This window comes from Mirounga leonina, unplaced genomic scaffold, assembly GCF_011800145.1.
Source record: "Mirounga leonina isolate KUSES-001 unplaced genomic scaffold, KU_Mleo_1.0 Mir_171, whole genome shotgun sequence".
NCBI classification, from domain to species: Eukaryota; Metazoa; Chordata; class Mammalia; order Carnivora; family Phocidae; genus Mirounga; species Mirounga leonina.
Window position 1 is genome coordinate 10,549,277 of NW_023270436.1, and position 25,365 is coordinate 10,574,641.

At 51.3% G+C, this 25,365-nt stretch overlaps 1 protein-coding gene across 1 annotated transcript; it reads left to right on the plus strand.

The window, feature by feature from the left end:
- Positions 1 to 11,584: 11,584 nt before the first annotated feature.
- Positions 11,585 to 22,983, plus strand: SDSL (serine dehydratase like). The gene is made up of 8 exons (XM_035017058.1): positions 11,585 to 11,676; positions 12,042 to 12,235; positions 12,469 to 12,508; positions 13,293 to 13,432; positions 16,460 to 16,548; positions 17,251 to 17,478; positions 21,588 to 21,712; positions 22,604 to 22,983. Exons 2-8 carry the CDS (start codon positions 12,062 to 12,064, stop codon positions 22,795 to 22,797), a joined length of 990 nt encoding a protein of 329 aa, XP_034872949.1. The 5' UTR covers positions 11,585 to 11,676; positions 12,042 to 12,061; the 3' UTR covers positions 22,798 to 22,983.
- Positions 22,984 to 25,365: the final 2,382 nt, after the last annotated feature.

Below are 25,365 nucleotides of genomic sequence, written 5' to 3' on the forward strand. Positions count from 1 at the left end.
TTCCCAGTTGCTCCCTTTTCCCCCTCCCTGCAGCCCCCAGTAATCACCAGTCTGCTTTCTGTCTCTGTGGATTCTCCTGTTCTGGACATTTCATATCAATGGAATCATATGGCCTTTTGTGTCTGGCTTCTTTTGTGTCTGGCTTCTTTCCCTCGGCACCGTGTTTTCAAGATACATCCATATTGTAGCATGTGCTTTGTTCCTTTTTATGGCTGAATAATATTCCATTGTATAGATGTGCTGCATTTTTATTATCCGGTCAGCAGTGGATACACATTTGCTTTCTGGGTATATCTTCATTTTTAAACATATATAAAATGTGAAGGGGTTCCCCGGGTGGCTCAGTTGGTTAAGCGTCTGCCTTCGGCTCAGGTCATGATCCTGGGGTCCTGGGATTGAGCCCCGCATTGGGCTCCTTGCTCAGCGTGGAGTCTGCTTCTCTCTCTCTCTCTGCCTCTGCCCCCCCACTTGTGCTCTCTCTCTCAAATAAAGTCTTAAAAAAATATGTACATGTGTGGATGCATGTGTGGCTCTGTATGCCATCACATGGAAGGGAGCCCAAGACCCTAAGAAGGCAAAGGGCTCACCCAAGATCACCCTGGGGAGTGAATGGAGCCGAAGCAGGAAGAGTGGCCTTGTGATGGGGACGTTCTGACCAGGCAGCTGCCGGAGGATCTTGGGGGAAGCCTGGCAGCCGTCACTGGGCAAACGTCAAGGGGATCAGTTTGGGCTGGTGACTCCAGCATCCCAACGTGGGTCAGTTTTCATATAGCAAGTGAGTCACTTTTCTGACAGGCCCAAGTTCTAATCCAACTTTTGTCATCGACTTGCTGTGTGACCTTGGACAAGTTACTTAACCTCTCTGTGCCTCAGTTTCTTTAACTGATAGTAGTGTCCACCCCTTGGATTCGATATGAGGATTTAAACCTAATTGGTGTACAGTTAAAAGGATAGTGCCCAGTGACTTGTGGGCACTTAATAGGTGATGGTCATCTTTATTTTCTGGTGCTCAAGAGGGCATTTGTGTCCCTAGTTCTGGGTGATGGGGCACAAGGGCTTTTCTCTCCCATCTAGTCCTCCTTTAAAAGATCTTCAGAAGTAGGGGAGGAAAGTGAATGTCACCTTCTTCCATGTAGCAGATGGGCAAACTGAGGCCTGGATCTACCCAATGCAGAAAGGTGAGGGCAGAGCCCACAGTCCCAGAAGGAGGGGCGGGAGTCTGGCTGGGGACCTTGGGCAGATTGCCACCCTCGCCTCTGCCTGCTGGCTCTATTACATCACACCCTCCCCAGAAGTGTCCCCGAGGATGGCCAGATCGGCGTGTCCCTGGCTGCAGGAGGTGGGGTTTCTGATTGTTTTCACAGCTCCGAGAGGAACGGGCAGCGCTCATCTGTTTGCCCACTGTGGCCGGTGCAGCCAGACCTGGAGTCTGCTGATTGGTTAAGGTCTCTGGCTCCTAAGTCCATCACACCTGGGTTGAAACTGACACCCAGGTGTGACCTCAAAGAAATCACTTAACTTCCCTTAACCTCGGTTTCTGGCCCCCAGAAATGGGGGCAAATCAGCCCAGTGCCAGGCGTGGAATAAGGGCTCAAAGAATGGAAGAATGGTAGCTGCTATTATGATTATCTTCGGTCTTGTTAGTATAATCCAGGACCTTCCCAAACTTTCTGGTCCCCTTTCCCCGAGTCTTCCCTCCTCACTCATGTTTCCTCCCCGTCAAGTCTGGGTTGGTACTTCTTTGGGATTCTGCAGCCTGGCAGCCCCTGGAGTCTTTTCCCAGGGGCTCGTGAGCAGCCTTAGGACAAATCTGTACTGACCCTTTCCCTGCTGGATTCCCCACTCTTGCCTCCATCCACTCAACATCCTATGGGGCACAGGACAGCATTCCCCCCCTGCCCCCACCGCCAAAGGATTATCTGGCCCCAAAAGTCAGTAGTGGCAAGGTTGAGAGACTCTGCCTAAGGGTAATATGGAATGAGAATAATACCTCCCTCATTCTATCTTCTCTACTTCTATTAATATGACCAGGAGAAATTAATTAATCCTATTCGGGTGAAATGTGTTTTATCTAAAAAGTCTGTTGTTCTATATCCAACTGCTACTCAATTGACCTCCAGAGAAGTTAAAAGATTTTTTTTTCTTGGTGAAATTAACCCAATTAGATCAGGGCTATCTTGTTTTGGACCTGATGCACTTAAACTCTGTGGCTCCCACTGTAGGACTTGGCATCCAGCCCTCGTCATGTTCATTCACCTGGCTTCAGTCCATCATTTGATTTGATTGAGACTTTGTGACCCCTTCCTGGGTCATTCGACAGCGCCATCTGCAGTGAGGCCTCCCTGCTTTGCGTCATCCGGAAATGCGGCAGAAGGTCTCTTGGTGGGCCCTTATGGCTAAAACTGGCCACGGCCAAGGTCAGAACCCCATGGCCACACTGGGCCTCCCCCTTGCACTTACCATCACCCATCAATCAACATGTGATGGGTGGAGTTGGCTAGGTCCAGAGGGCCTGTGAGAGATTTTGTCCAAAGTTCATAGAAAAATCAAGACATTTGCAGCAGGATTAAATCTCAGACCACAAACTCCGTGTGCAACAAATGGGGACTTCTTTGTTTTCCCCTAACTTGGCTTAATTTTTATTTCAGGCAGATAATTCATTGGAGGCAATGAGGGGTTTCCCTTTCTCACCAGAGACGGCAGGGACATTCAGGGGCCAAGTCTGTACGGGGTGGGTGCTGAATGGTTCCATTGTCGGCCCCCCACCCCAGCTTGCCTGGGAGCCCTTCCTCATTCTCAGCCACGTGGGGCCTTGCCCTGTAGTCTAGGGCCCATGGCAACCATTCCAGAGAATGGTTGGAAACTCAAGGCGGCTTCCCCCTGAGTTGTAGCCATTCCCATAAACTCTTTCTCTTATTTTGCTATTATTTCCATTCCTGGAGGCAAAAAGCACTCCCTGGTTTGTAGGATGCCCGCCTTCCCCACCCCCAGCAGTGGAGCTCGGGACTAGACTCCTACCAACTGTTAACTTTGCAGGACATTTGTGAGCCAGTGGTTAAAGCTTTGGTTGCTTGAAACTGTCTACTGTGGGAGTATTGACACCGTGAAAATCAGCAAATGTTACAAATCAGGACTCTTTTTTGCTTGCTTGCTTGCTTTCCCTCTCTGTCTTTTTCTCTCTGTCTCTCTCTCCTCCCCCAGAGAGGGAAGTAAGGGGGAGGGAGTGATACATTAGTATTCCTCCCTCACACATGCCTCATTGCATGCATTTTCCCGATCATGCAGACAAATAACTGGCAAAAGGGAAAAAATTGGGACGATGATCCTGGGATAGCTTTCGTTCACTGCCCCTTCTTCATCTAAAAGTTGCAACAAATGTCTTTTCCAGCTTTTTCTCTGTCTTCCACTAGCTTCTCAACATCTCTGTCCAAGGGTTGGGCTTGTTTCTCTCTCTGCAGTAAAACACAGGATTTTTGTCAAGCTCTATTTTAATGAGAATAAAACCAGCTTCATTATTTGAGTCCTCTCTGAGGAGAAGCTTTCTGCAAAGAATTCGCTTGTAAGGGGTATTGTTATTTCCCACTATTTTTGCAGGTTTGGATGTAGGGACTTAAAAGAACCCTCTTTTTATTTTAGAATAGTTTTAAATTTACAGAAAAGGAAATTTAAAACTGCATAGACTGTACAGGGACTTCCCATATACCCGGCTTCCAGTTTCTCGTGTTATTAACAACATTACATTTGTCACAGTTATTGATCCAATATCGATACACCGTTATTCACAGTCCATACTCTATGCAGACTCCCTTAGTTTTTCCCTAATGTTCTTTCTGTGCTGCAGAGTCCCATCTAGGATAGCACACTATATTTTATCATTATTTCTTCTTAGGCTCCTCTTGGCTGTGACCGTTCCTCAGACTTCCCTAGTTTTCTATGACCTTGACAGTTTCAAATAGTCCTGGTTGTGAATTTTGTATTTTTTTTTTCCTCGCGAGTAGAATGGGTTATAGGATCTGGGAGGAAGACCATGGAGGTAAAGTGCTATTCTCAGCACATCACACGAAGTCTGTATCAACTACCAACATGACTTATCACTGTTGATGTTGACCTTCACCTCCTGGTTGAAGTAGCATTTACTAGGTGTCTTCAATGTAAAGTTCCTTCTTTTTTTCCAGGTGTGGGATTTTTTAAAGTTGCGTCCATCTGTACGCCACATGGACCCAGGTATGTTTATTTGGGTCTGCGTCTTTTTTTTTTTTTTAAGATTTTATTTATTTATTTGACAGAGAGAGACACAGCGAGAGAGGGAACACAAGCCGGGGGAGTGGGAGAGGGAGAAGCAGACTCCCTGCCGAGCAGGGAGCCCGATGTGGGACTCGATCCCAGGACCCTGGGATCATGACCTGAGCTGAAGGCAGATGCTTAACGATTGAGCCACCCAGGCGCCCCTGGTAATTGTCTTTCTGTCTGCAGGTCACTCAAATCTGTTGTCTTGGGATGGGGGCATCATTACACAAAGCTGAAGGATTTATTAATGCTCCCCGCTTCCCCGGTGACAATGACCTGTCTCATGTTGGGTCCATACCATCTCCTAGACAGATTCTTCAGACCTGTGCTGTCCAATCTGGTCACCGCTGGCTGCTTGCGGTATTTAAATTTAATAAAAATTAAGCAAAATTTACAGTTCAGTTCTTCAAATGCACAAACACATTTCAAGGGGTCAATAGCCACAGGTGATGAATGGCTAGCATATTGGACAGCGCAGATGATGGGACATTTCCATCCACAATTTCATTATGGCCCCCTCCCCCCTTACCCCTCTCCTCCTCATCCCCACTTCCCTAGTCAGCCCGGGACAACCAATATGATCAGCATAATTCTCCACAAACCTACAGGTATTTACATAGACTGGTATTTTAGGCACTTTTGGTCACTGTTCTTTGTTAAAAAAAAAGTCCTTACCCACTGTACATATATATTTTTTCCTTTTCTCACTTACAATGCACCATGACCATCTCTATGGGTCAGTAGGTTTAGATCTAATTTATTCTTTGTGATAGCTGCATAATATTGCATGCTGAGGGTGTATTATGGCTTATTCAACCATTTCCCAGTTCAAGGGCATCCAAGCTTTCAGTTTTCTGTTTGTTTGTTTATTATTCTAAATAGGATTCTAATAAACATTCTCATACTCTTATCCCTACCCTCTGGCACTTTTTATTTTAGAGAATAAAATCTCTTAAATTAAGATTTCTTGGTCAAAGGAATGGGTATTTATCCCCTTGTAATCAACATTGACAGATCTATTTTCCAAAAGGCTGTAGCGATTTCTGATCCCACCAGCAATGTGTGAGGGTGCCTATTTTCCCTCATACTCACCATCCCTGGTTGTTATTGCTTTTATGCCTTTTAAAATTTTTTGCCGACCCAATAGTTTTTTTTTTTTTGAAGGGCATTTTATTGTTGCTCTGATTTGTATTTTCCTGTTGCTGCGTCTGTAACACTTCATTGTATCTGTTCACTGACATGTTGACTATAAGCCATGAGGGCCACGGATATCTATTTGTCTTCATCTCTTTTTTCCTAGGGGTCTAGATTTTGGTTGTTTGGAGTAATGTTTGCTGATTGCACAAATGAGTGGCTTAATTCTGAAAGCCAGCTGGGATGTGGACCTGGGTCTTCTGACATCCAACACAACATGGTATCTTAACTGAGGTCTCAGACCCTTTGAGCCTTGTCAAGATAAGTCATTCGAGCCCAGAGAGGGTCTCAAGTTAGGGGGCCGCTGGCTTGCTCACCAGCGAGACTGCTTGCTTCACTGTCCCAGGTCCACTTCTTTCACCTGGTTAGTGCAACTGGGCCTCCGTGGCCTGGAAAGTGCACGACACAGAGTCTAAATGTGATTCGGGAGGACTCATCCCCTGTGTCTGAGGCTCCATCCCTCCTCCCCACGCTGTTCCCCTCACCCTGGGGACAGCTGGAGGTGAGGATGGTGAAATGAAGCTTAATGAATAACCCAGGGGACTGGCTAGGGTGAGTGTTTGGCGGCCCTAGGTGTCAGGGACAGGGGCTGACTGACGAACATAGCTCTGGGCTCTGGGACGGGACGGGTCAGTGACCTGGTCCACCTCTCCAGTCTTATCTGCTCTCTGATGCAGCCATCCTGGCATCCCCACCTCATGCTCTTCCAAGCCAGGCCCCTCTGTTTCGGAGCGCTGGCTCTGCCACTGCTGTGTGACCTTGGGAAAGTGACTTGGCCTTTCTGAGCTCAGTCTGATTCCACGATAGAGGCTACGTTATGACATACACCTCCCCAGGGTGTTGCAAGCATTCTGTGATATGATAATGTCATGTTCCCAAACTTCAAACATTCATTGCCACGTTTGTAATTTCTGCCATTTGCTGTGTCACCTCTTATAATAATGCTAATACCAATAATAGCATTGAACACAGAGAGCACTTTCTACTGTTCTAAATAGTTTACATATATTAACTTGTTTGATCCTCACATCAACTCTACCAGACACTCCCTCAAAACCTAATTCCCAAAAGCCTATTGTTGACCAGAAACCTTACCAATAACAGAAAGGTGGTTAACATGCATTTTGTGGGCTATATGTATTTTATACTGAATTTTTACAATAAAGTAAGCTAGAGAAAAGAAAATATTATTAAGAAAATCGTAAGGAAGAGAAAATACATTTACAGTCTTGTGCTGGAAAAAGTCCGTGTATAAATGGACCTGCACAGTTCAAATCCATGTTGTTCAAGGGCCGTCATGTTTCCTGTCCTAGTCGGAGCTGTGTGCTAAGGCCCCACTCCTCCAGGAAGCCCTCCCTCATTACATCCCAACCCAGCTGCTCTACGAGGACCTTCTGTTCTCTGTCTTCCTGGGGGTGGTAAAATTGTCACTGAATTGGATAGCTTCCTCTCCCCTCTAGTCCAGGGGCCACCTCAGGGTACGGACTGAGTTTTGCCACCTGTCTGTCTCCAGGGTCCAGTCCAGGACGGGACACCTGACAAGGATGAGTACAGGTTTAATAGGAGGATGGCTGTGAAGCTGCCAGAGTCCTCATCAAGGATCATGGCCAAGCAGCTCGACGCCAAGCAGTCAGGAATTAATCATCAAGCCGGGGGAGGTCACACACAGCCCTAGAAGGGCAAAGAATATCTCGGCTGCCAAGTCCTTCCTGGAGCTCACCTCCCATTTTGTATATAGAGAAACTGAGGCTCAGAGATGGATGTGACTAGCTCACATTGAGATGGTGACGATGTAAGTCTGATCATGTTATTCTTCTGCCTACAGCCTTCTATGGCTCCCTAGCCTTCCTGGGTAACGTCCAGACTCTGGAATGGCACAGCATCCCTGCGGACTCTGGTCCTTGCCTATATCTCCAGCACCAAACCTGCTTTCCTCCAAGAAGCTTTCCCAGCTTCCTGGGGGCAGGTAAGGTATCCACTCTGGCTGTCCACAGCCCTGCCCCACCTCTGCCTGACCACATCTGAGAACACTGATTGCAGCTGCTCTCTGGTGGCCCCTTGGGAGTTCATGAGAGCAGGGGACATACTGTATTGTTGGAGACTAAAGTCCCAGGGCTTGACGCATAGTAGGTATTCAATAAATATTTGCTGAACGAATGAATGGTCGGAGGCATTCCTTTGAACAATAAATAACTGTTTGGTTCCTTTGTTGGGTGTAAAATATTAGAGGTGTGGAGGTGCTTCAGAAAAAATGATGCCTTCTCATTGTTGTCCTTTGACCCAAGCTGACCCCGACAGTGGTCAGGGGTCGTGGCTTGGCACTCAGGGCAAGCCCTGGACTCGAAGTAAGATGATTTGGACATGGGGCGCCTGGGTGGCTCAGATGGTTAAGCGTCTGCCTTTGGCTCAGGTTATGATCTCAGGGTCCTGGGATCAAGTCCCGCATCGGGCTCCCTGCTCCTTGGGAGCCTGCTTCTCCCTCTGCCCCTCTCTCTCATGAATGAATAAATAAAATCTTAAAAAAAAAAAAAAAAAGAAGATTTGGACATGTCTGTGTCACAGAAGAGGTCGTCCAGGGTGTCTCTCGCTGGCTGGGTGGCCTTGGCCAAGTGAGTCTCCCTCTCTGAGCCTGCAGCGTCGTCTGTTAAATGGGACCATGGACAGTGCACAGGGAGGTCGTGAAAGTTGATCTGGTCCCCTTTCTTCCTCCCGCGGGGAGCTGTCCCTTTAACGTGGGAGGCGGGGCCAAGAAGTCATGAGAAGCCGGGAACAGCTGGTGCCGAGGCTGGCTGGTGGCGGAAGGCTGGAGCCAAGCTGGGTCTGGGGACGGCTGGACAGGCGGGTAAGAGGGCCTAGGGCCCAAAGGGTGCTTCTGGGGCTCTGTGTGCATGTGTATGGCAGTGGAGGGTCGTCTGGAAGGTTCCGGGGCAAGGTCCAGGATGAGTGGACAGAAAGTGAGAAGGTATGGGTGCAAAACCCTCCCAGGAACCCTGATTTAACTCAGGGTGCTCTGTTGGTCTACCCTGCCTCGGAGGAGGCTGGGTGCCACGGACTCTTGATGGCTGGGGAGCAGGTGCTGCTTGCCAGAGGGGCAGGACTGGGCACTTTGCCAGCCAAGGTTTCCCAGCCCTGGCATCAGGGGTTTGGCTGGGAGTGTCACCCAGGTGGCCTCTGGAAAAGCCTGAGGGGCAAAGGAGGCAGAAACAGTAGATGGTCCTTACTTGGGCCCCATTCATAGGGGCAGCAGGTGAGGCCGTGGGAGGAAAGGTGACGTGGCCAAGGTCATGTGTGCTGGGACCTGAACCCAAGCTCCAGGCTTCCCACTGTTCTGCTCCACAGCAGAGAGGGCCCAGGGCTCCCAGCTCAGCCCCAGTGGTGGCCACATGCTTCCAGAGCCATGTGTCCCTAGGCCACAGTCCCACCTTAGCCCTAGACCTTAGTCTGGGAGGCCTGTGCCCTTACAGGCTTCTGGGCTTGATAAGGCTATTGGAAGTTTTGGGGCTTGTTCATTTGACAAGCCTGCTGTTCTCCTGTGGGCTGTTAGTATAACCAAGAGGGCTGGGGGAGCCTGGGGGCTGAGCCAGGGGCATTGGGCTCCCAAGGACACCTGGCAATTAAGGAGGAAATGCTCACACCTTTAACCACCACCACCACCACCATCATTACCACCTAGTAGAGACAGTATGGCATCGTGTTAAGAGCACAGATGCCAAAGTGCACTGCCTGAGTTTGAATCCTGGCCATGCCATTTCCAGCTGTGTGACCTTGGACAGGTTCCTTAACCTCTCTGGGCCTCGGCTTCATTATCTAGAAAATGGAACTAATCAGCGAACCTATCTCCAGGTTGTCGTAATGATTATACGAGATGGTCTCTGAGGTTCTTGGCACCGTGCTTGGCTGGTAGTAGGTCCTACACAACTATGAGCTATTATTATATGTCAGGCATGGAGTCGATGCCTTCACCATATAGCCTCACTGCATCCGCACAGTGATTCTGTGATGCATACGCTCTTCTCCCGGTTTGTTGTGTGGTTAGTTCATTCTCATTTTTCAGGTCTCAGTTTTAATGGTCATTTCCTGCAAAAGGCCTTTCCTCACCTTTCTATCCACAATAGGTGTCCCTGTTTATCTCTTTAAGACTCCCTGTATGTATGCTTTCCTCAGTAGTTTTCACCATTTTTGATTATTTTGTTTGTCTATAGTTATTTGTTGAATGCTGATCTCCCCATCAGCTCCAAGAGGAGATGTCTGTCTCGCTCACCATGGTATCCCCAGTTCCTAGGTCAGGGCCTACACCTCGCAGGTGCCCTATAGACATGCGAGAGAAAGGGTAAGCATGCCCGCACGGTTAGAAGGCCCCAGAGAGATGATGCCTCTAGATGACTGGCTGATGTCTGAGAGTAGGGCAGAAGGGAACATGGCACAGAGGAGTTGAGGCACTTGTTGGGGTCACACAGCTAGGAATACAGAGCTGGTTTCTAACTTTGGTCCCTGACTGACCCCTAAGCCCAGAGCCGAGGTGAGGCGCAGGCTGAGGTATGCTGACTTTGGGTGACCCACAGGTCCCTCTCCCTCAATGCCATGCCCAGTGCCCTGATGGAACTGGGTGGAGGTGGCTCAGACTCTGCCCTGCCTGGGGAATCCCAGGGCCATCTAAACAAGGGCCCCGGATGCAGAGACAGGAGACCCGGAGCCCTCTGGTGGGGCAGGGGGTGGAGCCCTAAGTAAGTGTGAGCAAGGAGCTTGGGCCCTGGAGGGTGGGGGAGGTTGCAGCACTCCTCCTATTGGCCAGCAGTGGAACTGCAGGGCTTGGCCCAATGGTTTTCTGCCCCAGAGAAAAAAGAGGGGTTGCATTTGCTCCTTTAAAAACAAAAAACAAAAAACCCCTCTATTCCCCCCTCTTCTCATTTCCTCCCTTTCTGTTTCTCGCCTTTTCCCACAGGGTCATTCACTAACTGTGCCTTTGCTTAAAACCTCCCGACGGCTTCCCACTGCAAGTAGAATTAGAATAACATCCCAGCTCCTGACCAGGGGCTGGAAGGTTCCCCAAGTCCCTGCCCACCTCTCCTTGCTCGCCTTCTGCGCCCAATCCCTTCTCCCCACACCAGCAACACCCCAAGTTCGTTTCTTCCTCAAGGTGCTTCCGCCTGCTGTCCCCTCTGCATGAATGCTTTTCCCTGGGCTCCCTGCTGTCATTCATCTTGAACATTCCCCTTGGGGAACTTGCAGATGGAAAGAGAATTCAAAGCCCTCTCAGCCAACGTGATACTCACAGATCTGATTTGCATCTGATTCAAAGTGTTAGAGATCCCAGATCACTGACCTCAAAGCCAACCGTTTATCCCATTTAATGAGACAATTGGAAAGGTGAACAATTACCAGATATTTGATGATATTGAGAGATGACCATTAATATTTTTAGATGTGATAATGGTATTGTGATGACGTTTTTTAAAAAATTAGCATCTTTGAGATATGATTTCCATAAAATGAAATTAGCCCGGGGTGCCTGGGTGGCTCAGTCCGTTAAAAGCATCTCATTCTTGATTTCAGCTCAGGTCATGATCTCAGGGTGATGAGATTGAGGCCCCCTTTGGGCTCCATGCTGGGCATGGAACCTGCTGAAGATTCTCTCTCTCTCCCTCTCCCTCAGCCCCTCCCCCAGCTCGCTCGCTCTCTCAAAAAAAAAATTAGTCTACTTTGAGTAAGAATTCAGTGAGTTTGCACAAATGTATACAGTTGTGAAACCATGTGGCTATATCGTTTAAAAAGAGTTCTTTGCTTTTAGAGATCCGTGCCGAAGTATTTACAGATGAAGTAGTATAGGAAGAAAATATAATAAGAGAATAAAGGAGGGAAAAAAAACCATCATCCGGGGAGGGGGGGGCGCAGGCATGGATGGAACAAGGCAGGCCAGGAGCGCTTGTGTGAGCTGAGTGATGGGCTACACCAGAGGTTCCTTATCCAGTTCTCAGTATTTTGCTATGTTTATATTCTCCATAATACAAGTTTTTAAAAAGCTTTTCTCTCTTGAGAGACTGTTTCTGACCGTGCTTGCTGAAACACTGCCTCCCGCCCCCATCACCCCTGTTTGAAATTGTGTGATTCTGTCTCGCCAACTAGAATGTGAGCTCCGGCAGAGCAGGGGCTGCCTCTGACTTGTGCGCCCCAAACCCTGGAACCGCCGGGCACATAGTAGGTGCTCATTGCAAGATTTTTTTTTTTGCATGCATGCATGCATGCATGAATGAATGAAGAATGAATGAATGAGTTCTCCACGCTCATTCATTCATCACCAAGTATTGGCCATATTCTACACCTCCAGCCCTGTGGGCAGCCACAGTTACAGAATGAAAGGGTCCCTAGTCCAAACCTTTTTGTCCAGATGGGGAAACTGAGGCCCGGGGAGGAGCAGATCCTTGCCTGGAGTCTCACAGCTTGGTAGCCAGTTAAGGCTAAGGAGCCCAGCTGAGGCTCTTCTCCATCTTGCCCTCCCGTGTCCTGGGGAAGGGGGCTCTTGCTGGAGCTGCCTGGGCTATGGCCTTCATGCTCTCCTGCAGGCCTCCTGGTGGTTGCTGGAATGGACAGCTCTCTGACAGGCTGCGCTAAGGCCGAGCACTTCCACACCGTCACTCCTCTGCTGGAGAGCTGGGCGCTTTCCCAGGTGGCAGGCACGACTGTCTTCCTCAAGTGTGAGAATGTGCAGCCGGCCGGTTCCTTCAAGATCCGGGGCATTGGGCATTTCTGCCAGGAGGTGAGGTGTTGGTGGGAGGTGAGAAGTGAGATGGTTCGAGAAGGAGGAGGAGGGGGATGGATGCTGGCTGGCTGGGGGTGAGGGCAGGAGGGGAGAAGTGGACTTGTAGAGATGGGTGGGGCAGGATGAGGAGCAGGAGTGTCGGGGTGGGCTGGGGAGGGACTAACTCCATCCCACACAGCTCTCTGACATCTGCCTGGGTCAGTCCCTAACCCCATTCCTTCTCTTCCCAGATGGCCAAGAAGGGATGCAGACACCTGGTGTGCTCCTCAGGTGACCCTCGGGGCTGGGTCCTCCAGGCTGTGTGGGGGGAGGAAGAGCTCGCTGGAGCTGCAGTAGCTGTCCAGGGATCAGGCTCCTCTTAAAGGTCCAGCCCCCTCAAGGTCATGGTCAGATGGCCACTTCATGTCCTCTCCCAGCCCTCATCCTGTCATTCAGGACTCGGGGTAGAAGTGACAAAAACCCAACTCATACAGGTTTAAGCTACAGGCCCCAAGAACTGAAAATTCTTGGGATAATTGGCTTTCAGGTACAGCTGGATCCAGGAGCTCTCCTTTGTATCTCCCCTTCCCTTGACTTGTCGTTTCTCTGTACTAGCTTTATTTTCACACAGACTTCCTAGCAGCAAGATGGCCATCAGGAGTTCTAGGCTTGCCTCCTATCATCCTATCAGCCCTAGTGAAAAGGAAGCACCCCCTTCTTGATGGTTCTCACAGCTTGGTAGCCAGTTAAGGCTAAGGAGCCCAGCTGAGGCTCTTTTCCATCTTCCCCTCCCGTGTCCTGGACCAGTTCAATCCATGAATTGAACCTAGCTTGGATCATGTACTCGTCCCTGAACCAATCATGGATTAGGGGTTCTCTGAGTTCTCTGAGTTCTCTGATTGAGTCAATCTAGATCACATATCCACCTCTGGGACCAGAAAGAGGACTCAAAGGTGGGGCATATGAGTGCCGGGAAGGAGTGACCCACAAAGGGAAATGGAGGGAGAGGGAAGAAAGTGTGTTAACAGGCTAAGACAACACTGCCCACTGCACCCCCCTTCTATTGCTTCCACAGGGGGCAATGCAGGGATTGCTGCTGCTTATGCTGCTCGGAAGCTGAGCATCCCTGCCACCATTGTGCTCCCGGAGGGCACCTCCCTGCAGGTGGTGAGGAGGCTGCAGGGGGAGGGGGCTGAGGTTCAGCTGACTGGAAAGGTAAGGACCCCAGGAAGGAGAAGCCAGCTGGAGTGGGCTGTTCCCCTTTACCCCCACCTCAGCCCTAGGAGATGGTATCTCCCCGCTTTTTTCTTTCTTTTTTTGATGAACTATGCCTGGAGCCCAGTCTTCTCCTAGGATGGCTGAGCTGAGGGGTGGGAGTGAGGCATGATGTATATTGAGGCCTGGGACCTCCTGCCTCTACCTACCTTGAGAAAACTTCCCCTGCATGAACCCAGGAGAAACAGGAAGCTTATGGACCAGGAGTGTGTCCGTCTCCTTATATCCTCACTAACACTTGGTATTATTTATTTAAAAATGTTTGCCCTTTGATGAGACAAAAAGTATAAAGAAAGATGATGGTGGCATCATTTCTTATTCTGAGACCACCCCAATAATGAAAGGTGTCCACCACCAGGGATATCATCTTGTTACCGAAGAAACGGTGATGCAAACATGTAATCCTTCTACCTTCCTGGAAAGAAGAAAAAAAGCTCCCTGGAAGAGAGATTTTTTTTAAACCATTAAAATTAAAACCATGGTATCTGAAAGCTGGTCTCCAAATACTTAGTGTCCAGTTTCCTTCCTTGCTTTCTCCCTTCTTTCTTCTCTTTATTCACCTATTCAGCTGTCCTCCCATCCATCACCCTCTCTCTCTCCCTCTCTCCCATTCATCTGTCCATCTATCCATCCATCCACCCATCCATCCATCTATCCATCTATCCAACCATCCATCCGTCCGTCTGTCAGTCCATCTGTCCGTCCATCCATCCATCCAACCATCCATCCAACCTTCATCCATCCATCCATCCATCCATCCATCCATCTATCCCCTCATCCCCTTTCTCCCTCCTTCCCTTCCTTTCTTTCTCCCTTCCTTCTTTCCAACAGATATTCATTGAACTCATACCCTGTGCCTGTAGGATGTTAGAGATAGGGAAATAGAGATAGTAAGACATGGTCTCTACTTTCACAAAGCTCAGGTGTTGCTGGGGAGACACACAGATAACCAGATGGTGATAAGAGGCCGTGGTAAGTGTGATGGGGAAGCACAGGGCCCTGAAGAGGAACAGAGAGAGCATATTTTAATCAGCTGTTGCTGCTAGATCATGCTGCATAACAAACAGCCCCCATATATCAGAGGCTTATGAGAAGCCTGATCTCTCTCGCTCGTGGGCTTGTGAGAGGGCCAGGGTGGCTCTGCGTCAGGCTGCAGGCAGGATTAAGGTCTGCACTTGTGCCCCACATCCCTCTGGACCGGTGGCCACCTGGGACGTGTTCCTTTCCAGGTGGATGGCAGGAGGAGTGGGGGGAAAGGGCCCCTCAGGGCTGTGGTCTTAACTGTTACACTGTCACTTCGGCCACATGCCATTGGCCAAAGCAAGCCCCACGGCTGGGGCCCCCATCAGCGTAGGTGAGGAAATGTGCTCTGGCCTCTGTGGCGGGGAAGAACAGCGGTCACTCGACACAAGGTGTGGCCGTGGAGTTCTGATGGAGGGAGGGGGTAGGGACCTGGGCGGTGGTCCCGACTACTGCCAGGCTGTGCCTCAGACGTGGGGAGACGATCCAGGAAAGGCTCCCCTAGAAGACCCCCTGTGTTATCTTGAAAAGGAAATACAAGTCCTCCCACTGGGAAAAGGGGCGTGGGCAGAGGAAAGAGCCTAGAAAGGCCTGGAATGGGAGCGAGCACGGTGCATTGCATTCGCCTGCAGCCCAGCCCCTGGCGGAAGGGGTGACAGGTGAGGCCAGAGAGGGGGACGGCCGCCTCAGCAGGCAGGGCAGCTCACAGGTGAGGCTGGCATAGGGCAATGGGGAGCCACAGCAGGATTTGGAGCAGGGGAGGGACACGCTGGGCCCTCACTCTGGCTGCTCTCAGGCAATGGACAGGAGGCAGGAAGCCTGTGAGGAGGCGCTGCTCCAGGTGAGTGGGCTCAAGGGCTGCATGGTTTTAAATCTCATGTTTGTTTCAGTAACTCAAGAGATTGAGTCTTGTCTCTTTGGTTAGATGGGAGACTCCTTGTGGACAGAGACTATTTCTTTGTCTTCTCTGTGTCCCCCAGCATGGGATGGGCAAGAGGGGGTGCTGCAGGGGGCCAGAGGATGGGCGAAGGCTACCTCTGGCCCCCTTGTCACCCTCTGCTCCTTGGAAGAGGAGGCTGTTATTTGCCACTTAGCTTCTGCTGAAATTGGCCAGTGCAGGGAGGGTCCCCTCCGAAATCCTGTCTTAGTTTGGGTTCCCCAGAAGCAGACCTTCAGACAAGGATTAGGGTGCATGTAGCTTATTTGGGATGTGCTTGCAGAGAACATGGATAGAAGTGAGACAGAGAAGAGAAGAAAGCTCACAGTGGTGTGTCAATGAGTCACCTCTGTGGGCAACTGGGGTTCAGTCCCCACAGGGACCCTCGGGGCTCCTGTGGAGGAGACACACAGAGAAGGGTCAGAGGGTCACTGCAGTGTGCCCTGCCCACTGCCCCGCAAAGTCCCCTAGCCAGAAAATACCCCGCAAGCGACCTCTGAGCTAGGCTGCAGGGATGCGGACTTCTGCCACAGATGCTAAGCCTGTGAGAAAAGTGCACTCAGCCCTGATGTGGTCCACACAGGTCTGTCGAGACCCAGGCTACCTCTGGTTGCTTGAACTTAACCAGCAGGTCATCCGTTGGGCGATCGCTCATTTTCATGGACACCATCTGTAGTGGCCAAATTGCTCTTTGGGGCTCTGATTTGAGGGGGCTTCTCCCCTACTGGCTGGTTAGAAGTGGAAACTGCTTAGCTGGCCTTGGAACTCCCCCTCCCCTAGCATTGCAGCCTGGCCCATGGGGATTGTGGAAAGCACATGACATCCATTTATCCAGGCGGAAGCCTCTGCCTTTGTCCCAGGAGGCTGCAGGCACACTCCAGCTCTGGCCTCACCCTTGGGGTTCTCCCCAGCCCGTCAGACCCTGGGGCCATGCAGGAGACCTCAGCTCTGCTCCAGCCTCCAGAGCGGTCCGACTCCTGGGGCTCCTGAGGCCCTTGGTTTCTCTTTAGGTCTGGGACGAGGCCAGTCTGAAGGCGCAAGAGTTGGCCACGAGGGATGGTTGGGTGAACGTCCCTCCATTTGACCACCCCCTGATCTGGTAAGGTTGTTACCCCTCCCCCATGGAGCTCAGAGCCCAGACCTTTATTGAGTTGGGGTCCTTCTATTGGACAGAAGGGGAAACTGAGGCCTAGAGAGGAGAAGAGGCTTGGAAGCCAGGCACATTACAGTTCAGGCCCTGCTTCTGTCACTTGCAAGTTGTGTGACTCTACAAAGTATCTCTCCTCCCCATGCCTCAGTTTCCACATGTGTACAATGGAAATGGCAATAATCAATCCTGCTTATCGAGTGTACTTCAGGATGCATTTAATCCATTTGATCCTCCCCAGAGCCCTAGAGGTGGGTGTTTTATGTCCATTCCACAGGCACAGAGGGTCAAGGAACTTGCCCAAGATCACACAGCTAGTAAGTGGCCAAGACATTGGGTCCCAGGCCCAGAACTTGACGGATGCCAATTGATATGCTGGTCCCCTCTTAAGCGCACACGCTAACACTGCCTCTTTCCAAGGTTGTGGAGGGGATTAAATGGGAAATGTCTGAGAACATAGCTGGGAGGTTGATGGAAGGGAAAGAATGAGTGAATGAATAATTTGAATGGATGAAAGCTGGGTGAGCTAAGTGTTGCAGGGTCTCTGCTCCCCTTGCTGTGGATGGGGATTGGGGTGGCGATGAGGAGAGTTTGTGCATATGTCAGCCTTTGGGAATGGGGGCCTTTCTCACCCTGCTTTCTCCTGCCCCCCAGGGAAGGCCACGCCAGCCTGGTGCGAGAGCTGAAGGCAGCACTGGGGACCCCACCGGGGGCCCTGGTGCTGGCAGTAGGGGGTGGGGGGCTCCTGGTTGGGGTGTCAGCTGGCCTGGCAGAGGTGGGCTGGCAGCATGTGCCCATCATAGCTGTGGAGACCCAAGGGGCACACTGTTTCAATGCAGCCATCAAGGCGGGCAGGCTAGTCACGCTGCCAGACATCACCAGGTAGGCATGGGCTGGGGGCATTTGTGGTAGGCTGGAGGGTGGTGGTGTTGCTGTCCTAGGGCCTCTCAGTCCCAACCAGTGGAGGTAGGGCATACCCAAGAGACTCAACTTCACCCTAGGACTCCAACCACAATAATGTTAGAAGGCAATGCCAAAAAAGTGGATGAAGGATATGATTCATTTAAGTTTCATTAATTAGTAAAACAAATTTCATTGTTCTGTATCCATTATAAAAGGAATTTAAGTGTGTTGCAGGTATGTTAGAATATGTAGGCAAGCAATAAGCAACAGAAAACAAAACGGCACCTTCAATTCCACCATCCAAAGATGAACAATGGGTTACATTTTCCCGGTCTTTGCTTTTCCCCCATGCATGCATAGTTACATACAAGTGAAATGTGCCTGGCACATAGTAGGTGCTCAACAAATGTTTGTGAAATGAATGAATGGATTGATACATATTTTTAAGTTAGGATCATATCCTTCCTAAACTCTATTTTTCTAGTTCATATTATATATCACGAACATAGTTTCATTTTTTCTGCAATATCATTAGAGAACTTTTTCCTTATTACTTTATGTAACTGATTTTAATTCAACTGAGGAAAAGTTCTTATGAACCAACTAACTAACTAATAGAGAGTGGCCAGCCTCCAGACCCTGCCTCATCTTATATCCTTTATCATCATCACCACTATCATCTTCACAGATGCTGTTAGTTTCCTAAGGCTGCCATAAAGATGACCCAAACTGGGTGGCTTAAAAGAACAGAAATGCATTCTTTCATAGCCCTGAAAGCTAAAAGTGTGACATCAAGGTACTAGCAGGGCCATACTCCCTCTGAAGGCCCTAGGGGAGAAGCATCCTTCCTTGCCTCCTTCAGCTTCTGGTGGTTGTTGGCAATCCTTGGTGTTCCTTGGCTTGTAGCCACCTCATTCTGCCTCTTTCTTCATATGACCTTCTTCTCTGTGTGTCTGTTCTCTTCTTGTAAGGGAACCAGTCACTGAATTTAGGGTTCAGCTTAATCCAGTATGACCTTATCTTCTAATTCCATCTGCAAAGACCCTATTTCCAAATTAGGTCACATTCTGAGGTTCTGTATGGATGTGAATTTTGGGGGGAGACACTGTTCAACCCTCTACAGATGCCAGCACTGCCCATATTTTATTAAGCACCCATTAGGTGCTGGAACTTAGGATATCATGGTGTATGACAGCAAGGTGGCTGAAATCAGGACAGCCTATTAAGTCATCTCTATTAAGCACCTATTGTGTACAAGGTTCTGGCTGGCCAGTTAGAGAAACAGGTCCTTGCTTCAAGGAGGATTCTATCTGGACATACGGGTCTCCTTAATGTCTTTCTGGTACCATCTCCATTCCTTTCTGATGCCACCCACACTCCAGCATCTCTGTGCTGCCTTTCCCTGAAAATTATTTGTGCCTCTAACTTCTGAGCCTTTCCTTTCCCTTCCACTTGAAATACCAGTCCCTCTTACATTGATGAAATCCCCCAAGGCTCAGCTGGGCAGTTGCCTCCCATATGTAAAGACCCCAAAGACACTCTGTGTCACTCTTCAGCCACGAAAGAGCTTATGGATGGGCTGACTTGGGCCCCTAATTGGGAAGGAGGGGCTTGAGGATGGGGACTGGCTATTGAGCTCTGAGTCCCTAGTACCTCTCTCAGAGCCTGGCACAGTGCAGCACTAAGTGAAGTTCACAGACTTGCCATTTTTGTAAATGACACCACTGTCCATCCTGGTGCTCTGACCGGACCCACCTGGCAGTCACCTTGCTGAGTTCTGTCCACTCTCCCACTGGACTCCAGCTCCTCTCCAGCCCTTGTCCCCACCCCAGGGCATCAGCGCTCCCCTGGATGGCTGTCACAGCCCTCCTCCACCCCCTGGCTATGCTTAGTGCTCTTTTTGATAACAGCTCTATTGAGATATACTTCATGTGTCACGCAATTCATCCACTTAGAGTGTATAGTTCAATGATTTTAAGTATATTCAGAGTTGTGCCTCCATCACCAAAATCACTTTTAGAACATTTTCATCACCTCTCCCCAAACCGCCCCTCCCCTCCAGCCCCTGCCAATTACTGATCTACTGCCTGTCTCTATGGACTCACCTGCTGGGGACATTTCATTTGGATGAAGTCATACAATATGTGGCCTTTTGTGTCTGGCTTCTCTCACTCAGCCTCATGTCTTCCGGGTTCATCCATGTTGTCATCCGCACTCCATTCCTTTTTGTGGCCAAAAACTATTCCATCGTGTGGCTGGACCCCATCTTGTTTATCCAACCCTCGGTTGCTGGACGTTTGGGCTGTTTGTGTTTTGGGCTATGATGAGTCGTGCTGCTACAAACACTTGTGTGGCATTTCATGTGGACGAACGTGTCCATTGCTCTGGGCTGCATCCCTGCAAGTGGTATTGCTGAGTTTCCTCTTTGCGTTGAGTCCTTTGTCTACCTTTGGGCAGGGTGTCTGTCCTTCCTCCGCTGCTGACCTATGGGACTCTTCATCCCCCGCTTCCACCCCTCAATGCCTTCCCCAGGTTCTCAGGCCCAGATCCACACTCTTCTCAGCCCCACTCCAGCCACTGCCCTGTCTTCCAGCCCCTTGGATAGGTCACACTGTTTCCTATCACCAACCTCTGCGCATGCTGTTCCCTCTGCCTGGAACATTCTACCCCCTCCCCTTCCCTCCTTTCGGCTGGGGTCTCTCACCCCAGAGAGATTGGCCCCACAACCCTGCCTCAGGGAGGGTACCCTCCCAATGGTCTCCCTCTACTTACAACTTAATTCTGTGTTTCCCCTCCCAGACTTTGTTCTTATTTATTTACTTATTTATTTATAATTGATGCCTATAGTCGACCTACAATATCATATTCATTTCAGGCGTGCCATGTAGTGATCCAGGACTCCTATACATTCCTCTGTGCTCACCACCACGAGTGGACTCACCACCTGTCACTACACAAAGCGATGGCCATATTATTGACTATTCCCTGTGCTGGACTTTTCATCCCCGTGGCTTATTAATTCTATAACTGGAAGTTTGTACGTCTTTATCCTCTGTACCTGTTTCGCCCAGCGCCCCCCCCCCGCTGCCACCCCCCGCTGACTGGCAACCACTCCTGGCTTATCTGTAGTTCTGAGTCTGAGTCTCTCTTGCTGTTGTTCTTGACTTTGTTCTTAGTAATAGCGATGCTAACAGCCACTGCCAACCCTTCAGTAGAACTTACTACGTGCCAGGCCCTCTTCTAGGCACTCCACCCCCATGACACTCTCATGAACCCAGGACTGTCGCTACCTCCATTTTTCAGACTGAGGAAGCTGAGGCTCGGTGGGGGGGGTGCAGTGACCTTCACGAGGTCCCACTGCTAGTGTGGGGCCCAGGTTTGAAACCAGGCAGCCTGGCTCCCGAGTCTTTGCTCTGGGCTACTTGGGCCAATTCTCATGGGCTCTCCAAAGGCTCTCCCGGGGCTGAAACGCTGCCCAGCTCAGGAAGGTACTGGCAGGTGGGCGATCCCAAGCACAGAGATAAACAGCATGGATCCTGGAGCCAGACTGCCTGGATTTGAATCCACATTCTGCTACGTACTGACTAGCTGTGTGTCCGTCCTTGAGCTAGTTCCTTAACCTCCCTGAGCCTCTCAGGTTCCTCCCTTGTAAAATGGAGCTCATACATTTCTGACTCAAGGGGAGATTATGAGGCTTATGACAGAAAACACATGTATCTATCACCTGGTAGATAGTCAATAAATATTAGTTATCATATAGACATAAGTGGTTATTACTGAATAAGATGCAAACAAATCCATTTCCGTGCTTGGCTTTCTGGGGTATGTGCACGGAAGACCACAATCACGGTTATGGAGTTGGAGGGCATGGGGCGCATTTGTCGGTCATTCGAGGGGCACCCGATCTGGGGGCAACTCCTCTGTGCCCATGCTGTGCTAGGCTCTTGCGATGCTGAGCCCCGGCCCATTGCAGGACGGGAGGGGGCCTGGGGCTTGGAGGGCTGGATTGGTAAGGGGCGGAGGCCCGAGGATTCACCGGCTCTGCCCCACACCCTGGCATTCCCTGCCCGGCCTGCCCTCTCCTGCAGCGTGGCCAAGAGCCTGGGTGCCAAGACCGTGGCCGCGAGGGCCCTGGCATGCATGCAGGAACTGGAGATCATCTCTGAGGTGGTGGAGGATGTCCAGGCTGTGAGCGCTGTGCAGCAGTTCCTGGGTGAGTGAGCCTTGCCCTCCCTCCCCAGGCTCGGGGACCTATGAAGGCCCTGGGTCTCTGGGTGTTCACTCCCTGTCAATTTCATGTGACTTGGGGCTACTCCGTCATCATAGGGTGCCTCCTCGGGTAGCCTCCTCCAGTCTTCCACCCTCAACCCCCCTGGGCTGGAGTCTTCCCATGCACCAGGCCCTCTGTTCATAGCTGCCTGGTTCTTATTCATCTACAGCACTAGATGTAAACCCCGTGAGGGTGAGGCCTGGTGTGTCCTTTTTACTGCTGTGCCCCCAGGACCTTCCTAGCATAGGGCCTGGCAGGGAGTGGGTACTCAATAAATATTTGTTAAATGAATGGGTGAATGTATGAGTGAGTGGAAAGGTAGATAATGGATGGATGGATGGATGGACGGACGGACACATTGATTAATGGACACATTGATGGATGGACAGACAGTGAAATGATGGATAGGGGATGGATAGATGAATGCATGGATGGATGGATGGACGCCTGGATGGATGGATGGTTACATTGATTGATGGATACACTAATGGATGGACAGACAGACAGTCAAATGATGGATAGGGGATGGATAGATGAATGCATGGATAGATAGATGGATACGTTGATTGATGGATACACTGATGGATGGACAGACAGACAGTCAAATGATGGATAGAGGAATGGATGGATGGATAGGTGGATGAAAGGTGGATGGATGGAGAGATGGATGGTCAGATTGATGGATGGAGAGAGGGTCAGATGAATGATGGATTGTGAGCTGGCTGGCTAGCTGGCTGGCTTCGTGGATTTGCAGTGCCCAGAGCCTACTGAGCACTAACTGCTTCTTCCTCCCTTTCTCTCTTCTCATCCACCCCGTTCCCCTGCTCCGGGCAGATGATGAGCGCATGTTGGTGGAGCCTGCCTGCGGGGCAGCTCTGGCTGTCATCTACTCAGGCCTCCTGGGGAGACTCCAGGCTGAGGGCCGCCTGTGCCCCTCCCTGGCCTCGGTCGTGGTCATTGTGTGTGGAGGCAACAACATTGATGGGGGAGGGCTGCAGGCTCTGAAAGCCCAGCTGGGTCAGAGCTGAGGGCTCCTCGTCGGGGATGGACACCCCTGTAGCTGGCTGAGGCTTGCTCCCTGCTCATGGCTGGCGGTGGAAGCTGCCCCCTGCTTCTGTACCAGCTGCCTCCTGCAGGAAGCCCTCCTGAAATGCTTCCCTTGGCTCCCCTGCAGCCCTGGCCAATAAACACTCTGAGTTGAATTTGTAAGTCCAGCCGGTCCCGTCTTTCTGGCTCCGTGAGCTCATAGAAGGCACATAGTAACCTCGAGGCTGGCTCTGCCATCAGGAGACTCTACATCACATAGCTTGGGCAATAAAGCCAAGGATTCAATCCTTGGGTCTCTAAGACAGTCCAGTCATGCTGAAGTCCTGACAGGGCTTCCCTCACCTGGGGGACCTGCCCAGGAGGAGAGGGGGGCATTCTGTGCAGCTATGCTCAGGCCCACGTGGGCAAGGACAATATCGCCTGGCTTTATCAAGTGCTTTGTATGTGCCAGAAACTCTCCTAAGACCTTTCTACTCATTGCCTTCTTTAATGTTCAGAAAGGCACTATGAAGCAGAAACCATTATATCATCCCTGTTCTAAAGATGGGGAAACTGAGGCACGGGGCGGTGACCGGACCCACTCAAGGTCCTAGTGGGCGCGTGGCCCAGCCAGGCTCAAACCCTGTGATTTTCAATATGACTCTGTATTTCTTGGCTCTCAGCCTTCTTCGTGTGCCAGTTGGTGGCGATGGGACCCTGGGGATGGAAGCAGGACCTCCAGGTCGGTCTGGACACACCTGTGGGTCACAAGGAGGGCGGGTGCTGGTCCTGGAATTGGGCACCTCTCCCCCGGGGGAAGCATCTCTTAGGGAGCGGAGGAGAAATTAGAGTCCTCTGGAGCCACCAGGGGGCAGCAAAGTGCCTCTGATGGGGAAGCTGGGCCCTGGGCAGGGGAGGCCCCGCCCCGCCCCTCCAGCCTCCCTTGGCTCTGCCCCTTGGGGGCCCTCACCCCAGCGGGGGGGTGCTGAGGTCCCAGAGATGGCTGGCCCACAAGATCTTGGCCCTGGGGAGCCCTAGCCAACCCTCACTGCCCTGCTGGAAGCAAGGCTCAGAGAGTGTGGGGTCCACCTGGCCGGCTCCCACTGGGGCCCCCTTTCCTGCCTCCTGCAGGCTGTGTGTGCGTGGGCAAGTGCCCTCCCTTCTCGGGGCCTCAGGCTGCACCTCTGTGCTGGAAGAGGCCCACCTGTGGCTTCCCACCTCCTTTCCTCTCCCCAGGCTGATCCCCCTGCCAGGCGCCTCCTCCCTCTCTCAAGAGGAGAAGTTGAGAGCCGCAGTGACCTCCCTCTGCCTCTGTCCCATTCTCTCTTGGACCCTGGACACTGCCCTTGATTGCCAGCATTGCGCCTCCCGAAGCCACCGGGCCCAGCCTTACCTTGGAATCCTACAGTGTGAGCTCCCCAGAATAGAGGGGGTGCAGAGAGCCCCAGCAGTGGACTCAGCCAGAACCGAGACTGACGCTGTTCTTCCTCACTAGCCTTGGGCAAACGATGCTCTGCTTCAGAGCCTCAGTGTTCTGATCTGTAAGATGGGTGGTTTGTGGATTCTTGCTATGGACCTGGCGTATTTCAATCAATGTTAGTCTACTATCTCCTGAGCACTCCTCCCCAGCAACGAGGGGTGGGGAGGAGCCAGAATGTACTCATGTCTTGAGTAACCTACTGTGTGCAGATGGGCCTTAGCAGTCATTTCATTTAACCCCCTGCAATTACCCACGTGGTCGATACTATTACGTTCATTTTTGCAAATGAGGAAACTGAGGCACAGAGAAGTTGAGCGGCAGAGCTCACCTCAGTCCCAGGTGCTCTGTCTCCCAGTCAGGCCGCTGCCCTTGGCCGCACTCCTGGGAGACTTGTCAGCTGCTGTTTGCTCCCCTTCTGGTCGCAGCGAACCAGAGATAAGAAGCCGAGGGGCCTGTTGACCCCATTCAGATAACACCCGCCAATGACCTTACTGTAGCCCTTCCTCGTTGACACCCCAGGAATGCCAAGGGCAGGGCTGAGGCACAGGGAGAGGGCGAGGACACGGGTGGTCGAAGCTGAGGCCGTGGATGCCACGCACGGATGCCGTGGCCTCGTGTCGCAGGCTGGGCATCGGGCACAGGGGCCCTCACCTTCCACCTCTGCCCTCTCACACCACTCCATGGGGGGAACGGGGAGCCTGGAGGACGGTCCCGGGAGCAGGAGCTTCTCTGTGTTTGTCCATAGCTGTGTGGAGAGCTAGGCAGCCTGGGCCTCCAGGTGCGTGTACCTGCCCTGGACACGCCCAGCTCCCCCTCCCCCTGCTGGGTCCCCTGCCCTGGGCCGGAGGACCCCTTGGGCTCCCAGTGGGTTTCCTCTGTCCCCTTGCTGGGCGGACTCCAGCACCCTGCCTCTGGAGGTCTCTCCTCCATCTAGTCCTTTATTCCAGCCTCAAGCCTGGGAATCCAGACAAGGAGGGGTGTGGGGAGGGGGCCCAGCGTTATACCACTGCTGTTCCCCTTCCCCAGCCTCGGCAAGAGCCCGCACAGGGCAGGACACGAGGCCCAGTTCCTGCAGAGCAGGGTCTGACCC

What these genes read in the sequence shown, in the direction of transcription:
- SDSL (XM_035017058.1), top strand. Translation starts at nt 12,062, where the DNA reads ATGGACAGCTCTCTGACAGGCTGCGCTAAGGCCGAGCACTTCCACACC. An exon ending in TTGGGCATTTCTGCCAGGAG is followed by an intron (nt 12,236 to 12,468) that starts GTGAGGTGTTGG and finishes TTCTCTTCCCAG; the next exon opens with ATGGCCAAGAAGGGATGCAG. An exon ending in TTTGACCACCCCCTGATCTG is followed by an intron (nt 16,549 to 17,250) that starts GTAAGGTTGTTA and finishes CCTGCCCCCCAG; the next exon opens with GGAAGGCCACGCCAGCCTGG.